This window comes from Coenobita brevimanus, chromosome 39 (genome assembly GCF_032717465.1).
Source record: "Coenobita brevimanus isolate Jiangsu-jjx chromosome 39, ASM3271746v2, whole genome shotgun sequence".
Classification (NCBI taxonomy): Eukaryota; Metazoa; Arthropoda; class Malacostraca; order Decapoda; family Coenobitidae; genus Coenobita; species Coenobita brevimanus.
The window spans coordinates 27857044-27869985 of record NC_136992.1 but is presented as its reverse complement, the minus strand read 5'-3'; the positions used below and the strand labels follow the sequence as shown (position 1 = coordinate 27869985).

The following is a 12942-nucleotide window of genomic DNA, read 5'->3' as shown; positions in this document are numbered from 1 at the left end:
ATCGTCTGTTCGGAGAGAGAGAGTTTCTATGCTTCAGTGCCGAGCAGCATTTTCTTTTCTGGGCTGCGTGTCACACCAGAGAAAGATCGGAAATGAATGCATGGAAGGAAGGAAGGAAGGATGGAAGGAAGGAAAATAAATGTAATAACGGAAGGAAGGAAGGAAGGAAGGACGCAAAGTGAGGAATGAAAATAGGAAGGAATGAAGAAAAGAAGGATGCAAAATGAAGAGAAGGGAGGAAAGATGGAAGCAAAATGAAAGAAAGGGAGGAAGGAAAAAGGAAGGAAAGGGGGAAGGAAGCAGAAAGGAATGACTGAAGGTAGAATGGACGGAAGGAGAGGACTGGAAGGAAGAGGAAGGAGGAACAGTCAGCAAGAAAGCAAAATGGAAGGAAGAAAGGAAGGGAAGGAAGCAAGGAACTAAAAGGAAGAAAATGAGGAAATATGGAAGAAAGGAAGAAAGAAGGGAGGAAAAGGGTGACAAGTGTTAGACAAACGTAAGCCAACCCAACAGGTGTAATGAAGGCGGTAACTTAGGTCCAGGTGAGAAGAGAGGCTGACAGGTGTGGTGAGAGTGAGACAGTTTGGTGAAAGTGAGGCAAGTGTGGCGAAAGGCAGGTGTGAGGTAGGTGTGGTGAGTGAGACAGGTGTGGTGCGAGAGGCTGGTGTTTTGAGTGAGACAGGTGTGGTGAGTGGGGTGAGAGCGAAGCAGGTATGGTGAGAGAAGGATGTGTGCTGTTTTTTTAGAACTGTGCTGACACTGTACCTAAGCAAACTTCTAAACTAACATTTTTCCCTCTTGTTGGAAATCTGCTCTCACTCAGCCAGTCCCGAAGAAAGGTGACCGCTCCCACTCCTCAAACTGCTGCCCTTCTGCCTAACTCTTGTATTCTTAAAGTGAGTCTCTCCAGAACAGGATTTTGAAGACCATTTCCTTTCACGACGTTCTTTCCTATTGCATGTATGGGTTCTGTCAGGGACGCTCCACTGGCGATCCTCTGACATTCCTATCCTTTCGGGATTTGAGACACCTTCGCTATTGTGCTAAATCTCAAAGGTTTGCGACAGTATAAGGCTTTAATTTAGAAACTGCCATATGTTTTCCGTTCCTCTTTCTGTCCTCTGAAACTTCCTCACCAGTTAATCATTAGTGTTGTTGTTCAAGGCCTCTGTTCCTATTAAGGGTGGAGTTCCTCAGGACAGTGATCTTTCCCCAGCTCTCGCCCCTAAATCAGTGACCTCCTGCGGTTTATTTGGCCTTATCCATTTATCTGCTAATGACTCCAACCTCCACTTTTCCACTTGCTTCACACAGCATCCACCACACATGTCACTATCACAATCACACAACGACGCTTTGGCACAACAGACTTCTGATCGGTATAATATCTGATTGGGCCTGTAAGCAACTTTTTTTTTCCTCGATTCCTTCACACAGCAACTTTTTCTTCACTCAGTTCCTTCACACAGCAACTCTTTCTCCACTCATTTCCTTCACACAGCAACTCAGTTCCTTCATACAGCAACTTTTTATTTTTACACAAGTCCTCCATCTTTCCACTTCCTCCATCTTTCATCTCGACAAAATCCTCCCCATATCTTCACTACTACACGCCTCAATTGTTCACCCTCTCTCAGTTCTTGGTGTCTCTTTCTCGTGATCTATCCAGGAAAGATCACAGACTCTCGCTCAAACAGCCTTGCAGAAGCTACTGTAACGCATTTTTCAACTCAGCTCAGAGGCTGACTTTGCACAGGGTACTTAGTTTTGCTTGTGTGGTCTCTCTCTCTCTCTCTCTCCCTCTCTTTCTCTCTCTCTCTCTCTCTCTCTCTCTCTCTCTCTCTCCGCTACAAAGTCTTTTTCTGCTATCGCTCTTTCTGTATCCATTACTAACCTCATCTCTCTGCCTGAATCTCTCCCCTCTGACGGCGGGCATGCAACACCCATCTACCTACACTCTCTCTTCTTTTCTGCCCAGCTTTCTAATGGATGAGTTAACCAGTATTCTCTGTAATTTTTATACGCAACTGATCAACTCTGGGATTGCTTTCTTTTATTCGTTCTTCCCCACTGCCTTTGATCCACTATTATCGCATTGTGTCCAGGCATCTCAAAAGGAATGGATCTTAATATTGGCTCTGTATTGTTCTCTCTCTCTCTCTCTCTCTCTCTCTCTCTCTCTCTCTCTCTCTCATTTTATTAAACAAGAAGTGAGAAAAAGAAGAGTGGCAGGAGTAAACAAACAGGTGTGAGGCAAAAACAAATAAGGTCTACAGGTGACACTAAAATGAAGGCAGGTGTTTAAAAGGTGCAGGATTTCAACAGGTGTCCCCAGGTGATTAGTAGGCGTCTAATACATATCTAACACGTGTCCTACAGGTGTCTAATAAGTGCCTAAGTGTCTGGCAGGTGTCTAACAGGTGCCTAGGTGTCCAACGGGTGTCTAACAGGTGCCTAGGTGTCCAACAGGTGTCTAACAAGAGCCTAGGTGTTCAACGGGTGTCTAACAAGTGCCTAGGTGTCCAACGGGTGTCTAACAGATGCCTAGGTGTCCAGCGGGTGTCTAACAAGTGCCTAAGTGTCCAACAGGGGTCTAGCAGGTGTATGACAGGTGTGTGTGTGTGTGTGTACTTCCCGTGACGTAGACGCCTGGTAAGTGTTGCATCACCGGCAGTAGCACCTCTTGTACTGACTGTGGGGGGACGTGGTTAGTACATCACATCACACTACTACTACTACTACTACATACACTTATATTTACATCATTCTCAGTACTAACACTTACATATACGAAAGTACTTACATTTACACAAATCTTAGAGTGGTATTTGTGAAACTCTTCCAAGGGTCGGGTCTAGAAATGCCTCTGTCACTGAATTACTGAGTAACTGAAGACCAATTATGTCACTAACACTTACATACCCGACAGTACTAACATTTACACAATTCTTAGATACGTATTTGTTAAACTCTCCCAAGGATCAGGTCTAGAAATGCCTTTGTCACTGAATTACTGAGTCACTGACGAACCAATTATTTTACGTCAGCCAGTCACGTGCCAGCCTTTGTTGTTGTACCGCGGGATTTGTTCTCTGTCGTAAGATTAGGTAACTTGTGAACTTTGAGAATTTGGCGCTTAACCCTTGGGGAATATATAAGGGAGGTTGAAATCTGGTGGGGTGATTTCAGAAGGGGGTAAATGATCCTTAGTTTTGTCCTTAGTTACACACATTTGGAAATATTTAAGTTTTTCTGAAAGTTTGTGACCATTTTTCTCCCGCCAGCCTGAGAGCCGTCACACATCACCGCCTTGTGCAAGCTGAGGAATGCAAGAGTCACTGGATTTTTTCATTCAATTAGTCACGCTTTTTTGTGGGTCTGGCAAAGGTGGTCATCATACGTGCTAGTTCAGGAGACATAGGAGACTTCGAATCACCTTTCCCTTAGCGATTTGTTTAGCACATTCCTTCTTGACATGCTCTTTAATGCCATTCACGTCGTTTCAAGAGCGACAGTCTGCATAACATACAGGATGATGATGAGATGCAATATACAGAATAAGTTGCTGAGGAAGGGGTGTCAGGAATTTTAAAAACCCACTCGTTTACACTATCCACAAGGGCTATAAGGGAGCCTACACGTGGTGATTCTGAGCCCCCTGGATAAAGGTGCAGCGTCTACCCGGGTGCCACACCTCCCTATATTTCCCTATACCTCGCCGTGGGAAGGGCCCTGGTCCGACTCTAGTGAGGGGCTGTTTACAACAAGGGGGCATCGTATCCCTTCCCAGAAACAATTCCTTAGCTGTGGTCGACGGATCTTCTCGGCCAGACAGACCAGCTTAAGTACAACAACACTTCAAAGTTCTTGGATATATATCATTCTCAGTACCTACAACAATACCACTCAGTACTTACATAACTACCACTCAGTACTTACATAACTACCACTCTCAGTACTTACATAAATACCACTCAGTACTTACATCACTTTTAGTATCACACACATCTGTCTTCACACAACTCTTGGTACTTACAATTATATATACATCATTACTTACACACCTGTCAGTACTTACACATTCGCTAGTACTTACACACGTTAATACATACACACCCATTAGCACCCACACACCCGTTCCTACTTACACACACGTTAGTACTTACAAATCTGTTGGTACCTTACTACACTTGCACATTAGTTATTATTTACTTAGGCAGTCGTTAGTGCTTACACAACTGTTAATACCTACGTGTAAGAACGTGTTGGTACTAACACGTACACTCATAGTACTTACACATATCCCCCCAATCTCTCTCTCTCTCCTCTCTCCCCTTTCTCTTAATTATATATTTTTTTATCTTCCTCTCTCTCTCTCTCTCTCTCTCTCACACACACACACACACACACACACACACACACACACACACACACACACACACACTCAATCTCGCCACTCCGATTTTCCAAGACATTAGCCCATCCAGGTCTCCATCACAACAACACAGTCCTTCATCATCCCTCAATATTTCCGCCTGTGCTCTCTCCCTCTCTCTCCCTCTCTGTTAGACAAATAAATAATCACAAGAAAAAACACAAGCATTATTTTTTGGTATGAAAAACACCCTCTCTCTCTCTCTCTCTCTCTCTTAGCCCTGTTGGACATTCAGAAATAATCACACGAAAAACACAAACACACTTTTTTCCGGAATATATATAAAAAACTCTCTCTCTCTCTCTCTCTCTCTCTCTCTCTCTCTCTCTCTCTCTCTCACCTCTTTCCTCTCTCTCTCTCTCTCTCTCTCTCTCTCTCTCTCTCTCTCTCACCTCTTTCCTCTCTCTCTCTCTCTCTCTCTCTCTCTCTCTCTCTCTCTCACCTCTTTCCTCTCTCTCTCTCTCTCTCTCTCTCTCTCACCTCTTTCCTCTCTCTCTCTCTCTCTCTCTCACCTCCTCTTTCCTCTCCCCATCGAACACCTTGGCCACCAGTTGATCGTGTTCCCTGTCCAGCAAAAACAGTGAACATCGCTCCGCATCTGTCAGCCTCCGCGCTTCAGACATAATTTCCCGCAGCAGCACTGATACATCGTCTGGAAGGAGGCAGAGGTTAGTAGTAGTAGTAGTAGTAGTAGTGGTGGTGGTGATGTAGTTAGGGATGGAGTGGATGTGGTGGTGGTGAAGTTAGGGATGGAGTGGATGTGGTGAATGATAGTAGTGGTGGTGGTGAAGTCAGGGATGGAGTGGATGTGGTGAATGATAGTAGTGGTGGTGGTGAAGTCAGGGATGGAGTGGATGTGGTGAATGATAGTAGTGGTGGTGGTGGTGGTGGTGAAGTTAGGGATGGAGCAGATGTGGTGAATAATAGCAGTGGTGGTTGTGGAATTAGATGGTTTTAGCAGTGTGGTGGTGGTGGTGGTGGTGTAGTTAGGGATGGAGTGGATGTGGCGAATAACAGTAGTGGTGATGGTGAGATGTTATATAAATGACAATGGTGCTGCTGACATTGCATAAATAACACACGACAGAATATTAACCCTTCGATTCTCTCTCTCTCTCTCTCTCTCTCTCTCTCTCACCTTCTAACTTCAGTCCACTCCCTCTACTGTACGTCTCTCTCTCTCTCTCTCTCTCTCTCTCTCTCTCACCATTTCCTAACTTTAGTCCATTCCCTCTACCTGTACCTCTCTCTCTCTCTCTCTCTCTCTCTCTCTCTCTCTCTCTCTCTCTCTCTCTCTCTCTCTCTCTCTCACCTAGATGCGTAAAGAGGTTCTGTGCCACACTCAGCAGGGCCTGGCATTGTGTCCTCAGCCGCCTCTCCCTCTCCGCCTCCATCGTGTTGATCAGCATCCCCAAAGTGTACCTGCAAAAAACACCTGAATTACACACCTTGATTGTATACCTGGGAATAAACGTGAATTGTATACCTGGAAATACACCTTGATAGTATACCTGGGAACACACGTGAATTGTATACCTGGAAATACACCTTGATTGTATACCTGGGAATACACGTGAATTGTATACCTGGAATACACGTGAATTGTATACCTGGAAATACACATTGATTGTATACCTGGGAATACACGTGAATTGTATACCTGGAAATACACCTTGATTGTATACCTGGAAATACACGTGAATTGTATACCTGGAAATACACGTGAATTGTATACCTGGAAATACACCTTGATTGTATACCTGGAAATACACCTTGATTGTACATCTGGGAATACACGTGAATTGTATACCTAAAAAACACCCGCTTTATACAACTTGAATGTATACCCGCAAAAAACACCTGAAATATACACCTTGATTGTATACCTGGGAATACACGTGAATTGTATACCTAAAAACACCCGTATTACACACCTTGATTGTATAACTGCAAATAGCCTACACGTGAACTGTATACCTAAAAACACCTGCTTTATACATCTTGATTGTATATCTGGAAATGCACGTGGATTGTATACCTAAAAAAAACACCTTTTGTTTAATGCAAGGAAGAAGGAACCAAAGGCCAGGAGCCCGTAAACCGTTCCTTCCATGAAAAAACAAAAACAATACAAAAGAGAGCCAAATTCAAGATCCGTTCATTTCGAGATGCCTGGACACACTGCGTTTGAAAGACTGGAGGCCACAGGCAGTAGGAAATACAGAGGGAGACAGTTCCAGAGTTGACCACCACCTGACACACACCCTACACGCCTGCTACACACCTCACACACCAGCCACACACCCCACACACCTGTCCTACATATTGCACGGAAGGTGTAAACAAATTTTTCTGGAATGAGAGAAAAGCACCGTCTCTCTTTCTCTCTCTCTCTCTAGCCCTGCTGGACATTAAGAAAAAATAACAAGAAAAAACACAAACACTTTTACGTGGGTGAATGTAAGAAAAACACCGTCTCTCTCTCTCTCTCTCTCTCTTTTTCTCTCTCTCTAATACCCTGTTGGACGTTCAGAAAAAATCCCCCCCAAAAAAACACACACACACACACAAACACACATAAAAACAGGGGCAGCACAGAGGACGGGAGAAGAAAATATCAAAACAGGTTATAATTTTTTTCGAGTTTTCCCTTTTTTCGGCTCAACGCTACACCATTTGTCCTTTAATGTGTGTGTGTGTGTGTGTGTGTGTGTGTGTGTGAGAGAGAGAGAGAGAGAGAGAGAGAGAGAGGAAGGTATGTTTAAAGACAGACACACAAACAAGAGACAATCAGGGAAGCTTCCTTAATCACTAAATGTATTAATCAGAAAAGTCTAAATCAGAACAAGACGCCATGGACTCACTTAAAGCACTCCTCCACAATCTTCACCTCTCTCCTGCCGAAGTCCCCAGGCGTGACCTTATCCAGCAGACACACCAGCACCGCCGTGGCCTCTCTTCCGGGCGAGGCGACGGGCACACACAGCAGAGAGGTGGGCGTGGCGGGGTTGGAGGTCAGGTCACCGAAGGGGGGGTCACAGGAGGGCAAGGAGGACGAGTGTGAGGTCAACTTAGGTACCTTGCTGGGGCTCTGGTGGACATCGGCGCTCATGGAGGGAAGGGCCACACTCCCTCCCCTCTCCCCTCTCCTCCCTGATTCCCTCTTTCCTCCCGTCCCTCCTGATTCCCTCCTGACTCCTCCAGCCACTCCTCCTCCCTCCCTCCTCCCTGCCGGGGCTTGTTCCGTGGGGTCATCGATCGTTTGCAACATGGATGACCTGAAATTGAAACTGAAGCTGAAAGATTTAACTAGGCATAACAACATAGGGCTATTCAATCTACACCAGTTTACCCTACACCACTTCAACCTACACCAGTTCAATCCACACCAGTTTACCCTACACCACTTCAACCCACACCACTTCAACCCGTACCAGTTCAACCTACACCACTTCAACCCACACCACTTCAACCCATGCCAGTTCAACCTACACCACTTCAAGCCACACCACTTCAAGCCACACCACTTCAACGCACACCACTTCAACCCACACCACTTCAACCCACACCACTTCAACTCACACCAGTTCATCCCACACCACTTCAACTCACACCACTTCAACTCACACCACTTCAACCCACACCACTTCAACCCACACCACTTCAACCCACACCACTTCAACCCACACCACTTCAACCCACACCACTTCAACCCACACCACTTCAACCCACACCACTTCAACCCACACCACTTCAACTCACACCACTTCAACGCACACCACTTCAACCCACACCACTTCAACCCACACCACTTCAACTCACACCAGTTCATCCCACACCACTTCAACCCACACCACTTCAACCCACACCACTTCAACTCACACCACTTCAACTCACACCACTTCAACCCACACCACTTCAACCCACACCACTTCATCCCACACCACTTCAACCCACACCACTTCAACCCACACCACTTCAACCCACACCACTTCAACCCACACCAGTTCATCCCACACCACTTCAAGCCACACCACTTCAACGCACACCACTTCAACTCACACCACTTCAACCCACACCACTCCAACCCACACCACTCCAACCCACACCACTCCAACCCACACCACTTCAAGACCAACTGTTACAGATATTCAATGAGCGAACGACATTTGTAATAAAGAGTATGGGATTATTTTTTTTATCTAATTTGTTTTTCCTTCCTCTGCTCATCTTGAGAGAGAGAGAGAGAGAGAGAGAGAGAGAGAGAGAGAGAGAGAGAGAGAGAGAGAGAATTAAATACACTCTTGTCCTCGTCACCTTCAGAACCCTTTCTTAAAAAACACCTTGAAAAACACCCCAAGACGGCCTTTTTTTCCCTAGCACTATATTCTGGTGACTGGCCCCGTAACTCCCACCACAGATCGATTTATTCTGTTCTGGCCACCACCACATCATTCTCTTCACATTAGCAGAACACAATTTATTTTTTTTAATTTATTTATTTGTATTTTTCAAATTTTATCTATTTACTTTTATTTTTTTCATTTTTTACTTTTCATTTACTTAACGACAGGAATACCAGCCATTTACGGGGGCAGACCTGTGGAGTTTGTGCGCTTTAGCCGTGGTGGAGGTGGATGAAATAAACAGCTATGGAAGAGGTGCTAGGGAGCTACAAGGAATACGGGCCATTTACACAGACATACCTGTGGAGTTTGTGCGCTTTAGCTGTGGTGCAGGTGGAGGTGGATGAAAATAAATCGCTAAGGAAGAGGTGTTACGAATACATGCCATTTCCGGGGACAGACCTGTGGAGTTTGTGCGCTTTTGCTGTGGTGGAGGTGGAGGTGGAGGTGGAGGTGGAGGTTGGGCTACCCGTCGAGACCATCCTTGCCGCAGCGGACGACCTCCTGGGCTGGCAATCAAGGGTCATGTCCCTGGCCAGGTACCGCCCCGGGGAGGAAGGCAGCGGCGGGGACCCACACCCATCCACACTCTGCGCCGACCCGTTCCTTAGTATCCGGCCTGTGGAGAGAGAGAGAGAGAGAGGACACTTTCATCACTCATTAAAGGATTATCTTCAAGTCCATCAATTATAAACACTTGGAACACTCCTATGCAATCGTTTATCTATCTATCTATCCAATCCATCTATCTATCTATCTATCCATCTATCAATCTACCTAAGGACTAGAGAAATTCTTAATATTCAGTAAAGGAAAAGCTGTAAAGCCCAATTACCAGAAACACTTGCAATAATCCTCTACAATATTTTATCTATCTATCTATTTATCAATCCATTTCGAAGTGGGTGGACACAAACAAATCACCTCCACGTCGCACTGCCCTTTGTCATTTGGCGACCCTCTCTTCAACCCACGCCACTCTCAGTCATATACTTTTCTATCCCGCCCCTCCACCTCATACGCAGTCTCCCTCTCCCCCTCTCTCACTCGATAAGTTGATGGGTGGATAGATGGGGTGGATAGATGGATGGATAGCTAGGTGGATAGATGCATGGACAGATGGATGGATAGCTGGGTGGACAGATGAGGGTGGATAGATGGATGGACAGATGGATGGATAGCTGGGTGGATAGATGGGGTGGATAGATGGATGGATAGCTGGGTGGATAGATGAGGGCAGACAGATGGGTGGGTAGATGGGTGAATATATGGATGGAGAGATGGGTGGACAGTCAGGGTGGATAGATGGGTGGGAAGATGGATGGATAGATGGATGGATAGATGAGGGTGGATAGAAGACGGTGGATAGGTGGTGGATGGATGAGGGACAACAGTCGGGTGGATAGATGGATGGATAGATGAGTGAATAGATGGCTGAACAGATGGGTGAACAGATGGATGGACAGATCAGGTAAGTACGAGAAGGTAAACACGACTCACCTGCTTGCGTCGCACCTGCCGTGTTGCCGTCGCGTGCCACCGCCCCCGCCAGCCTCTCACTGTCCTGTAGGAGGCCCAGCAGACGCCACAGGTTGTCCCGGTGCGGCGCCTCGATGTCCTCAAGGGTCATGGGGCGGCGAGAGGTGAGGGCCTGGCTGAAGCTGTTGTTGCTCACCTGGGAGAGGAAGAACAAGAATGAGAATAAGAAAAATAGGAATCATAATGACGATAATAATAATACGAAGAAGAAGAAAAAAAATACGAAGTGGTAGTAGAACCAGCTGAAGCATAATAATAATAATAATAATAATAATAATAATAACAATAATAATATTAATAATAATAACAATAATAATAATAATAATAATGATGAGATAAATGCCTGTCGACAGCACGTGGGCCAGTAATTGTTAGTAGTAGTAGTAGTAACAGTAGTAGTAGTAGTAGTAGTAGTAGCAGCAGCAGCAGCAGCAGCAGCAGCAGCAGCAGCAGCAGCAGCAGCAGCAGCAGCAGTAGTAGTAGTAGTAGTAGTAGCAGTAGTAGTAGTAGTAGTAGTTGTTGTTCTTGTTGTTGTTGTAGTCCAAGGTTCATCTGAAATGTGAACCCAGTGGACTGCAGGCTGAAGTTGCCCTTCGTCCAGTCCACCATCCTCCTTGTTGGGGGGGGGATAGGGAGGGAGCTGAAGGATGTTTGTACAGCCAGGCAGTGGAGCCACCTGGTTATATCAGTGCCACCACATGAAGGCTTCCCTCTCCTGCACCAAGAGTCATCAATGTAATCAATTCATGGCACCACGAAAGTCATCAATGTAATCAATTTATGGCAACACGAAAGTCATCAATGTAATCAATTCACAGCACCACGAAAGTCATCAATGTAATTAATTCATGGCACCATGAAAGTCATCAATGTAATCAATTTATGGCAACACGAAAGTCATCAATGTAATCAATTTATGGCAACACGAAAGTCATCAATGTAATCAATTCATGGCAACACGAAAGTCATCAATGTAATCAATTCATGGCGCCACAAAAGTCATCAATGTAATCAATCATGGCGCCACAAAAGTCATCAATGTAATCAATTCATGCTGAGTCTAAATCTTCCCTCAGCATAACGACGAAGAGAAAACAAACTTGATCCTACAGTCTGACCGGAACGGAAATCAAACACGGGATTATTCAGTCTGAGCTGGAGGGATACGTGAGATACAGGTGGTGGATAGATAGGTCGATAGATGGGTGGACAGGTGACGGTGGATAGACGGATGGAAAGATGGGTGGACAGACGAGGGTGGATAGATGGATGGATAGATAAGGGAGGACAGATCGGTGGATGGAAGGAAATGGATAGACAGATATAAACAGACACACATAGATAGACAGACAAATGAACTGGCAGTGACCAATAGATTAACTGATGGATAGATAGATAGATAGATAAAAAGTTCCTGTACAAAAGGCAAATTGAACAGCGAGGATAACAAACAAATTAACAAACAGAAAAACAAACACACAAAACCGGGAACAAATAAAACACTGAATGAACAGCGATAGATAGACAGAAAAATAGTTCCAATTAAAAGCAGCGACAGATAGATAGAAAGCACGATAGATGCACAGATATAACAATGACAGAGACAGAAATGGAGACAGAACATATATATAACAATGACCAAGAGTTTGAGAGAGCATTGGGTGACGAAAGATAGATAGAAGGCGACAGAGAGAGAGAGAGAGAGAGACAGACAGACAGACAGACAGACAGAGATCCACTTGTATGACAATGACAGTGAGATAGACAGACAGATCCATATATGAGAGAGAGAGAGAGAGAGAGAGAGAGAGAGAGAGAGTTACTGACCCGTATAAAAACTAACAACCTACATTACCTGCGTCACTTCCGGTTGCACTGAACTGACAGGTGTAACTTCTCATTAACCACAGGCTCAGGGCAATTAAGGTGTGAATGACCGGAAGTGTGTACGGGACTCGCATTAGCTACGGTATTCAGGGTGAGAGAGAGAGAGAGAGAGAGAGAGAGAGAGAGAGAGAGAGGTAAATATGGCTTAGGAAAAATAGATAGAAACATACCGATAGACAGATGGTATTATATAAACTGATAGATATAAATTGTACATAGTGTGACAAACGAAGTGGTAGTTAGGCAGAGATACAGATAGATAGATAGACAGATGGACAAGCAGACAGACAGACAGACAGATAGATGCAACCAGCCACCGATAGACAGATTACAGCAGTGAGGGATAGTAATAGATAGAATGATTTTAATGGAACAATTTTTAGGTGTCAATAACTGGATGTGAAAAGTCATGCTCACTCTTTATATACTGTGTGTGTGTGTGTGTGTGTGTGTGTGTGTGTGTGTGTGTGTGTGAGAGAGAGAGAGAGAGAGAACCAGCTTTCCTCTCCATCCACTCACCCTTAAAGGCCACTGGATCGAAAGCAAACGAGCTATAATAGGCAATTTGGCCCTTACGGACAAGTGGCATGATGTGTGTGTGTGTGTGTGTGTGTGTGTGTGTGTGTGTGTGTGTGTGTGTGTGTGTGTGTGTGTGTGTGTGTGTGTACTATAAAT

General features: G+C 45.1%; 1 protein-coding gene across 1 annotated transcript in view; it reads right to left on the bottom strand.

The window, feature by feature from the left end:
* LOC145396833 (cGMP-dependent 3',5'-cyclic phosphodiesterase-like) overlaps positions 1 to 10486 on the bottom strand; it is a 74610-nt gene extending 64124 nt beyond the window's left edge. Inside the window, exons 1-8 of the mRNA XM_080270117.1 lie at positions 10342 to 10486; positions 9227 to 9460; positions 8335 to 8471; positions 7300 to 7526; positions 5748 to 5857; positions 4948 to 5087; positions 2642 to 2692; positions 1201 to 1206 (exon numbers count right to left, since the gene is read on the bottom strand). Coding sequence (XP_080126243.1) covers positions 1201 to 1206; positions 2642 to 2692; positions 4948 to 5087; positions 5748 to 5857; positions 7300 to 7526; positions 8335 to 8471; positions 9227 to 9460; positions 10342 to 10471 — 1035 coding nt within the window. The 5' untranslated portion in view covers positions 10472 to 10486. The remainder of the gene's footprint in view (positions 1 to 1200; positions 1207 to 2641; positions 2693 to 4947; positions 5088 to 5747; positions 5858 to 7299; positions 7527 to 8334; positions 8472 to 9226; positions 9461 to 10341) is intronic.
* Positions 10487 to 12942: the final 2456 nt, after the last annotated feature.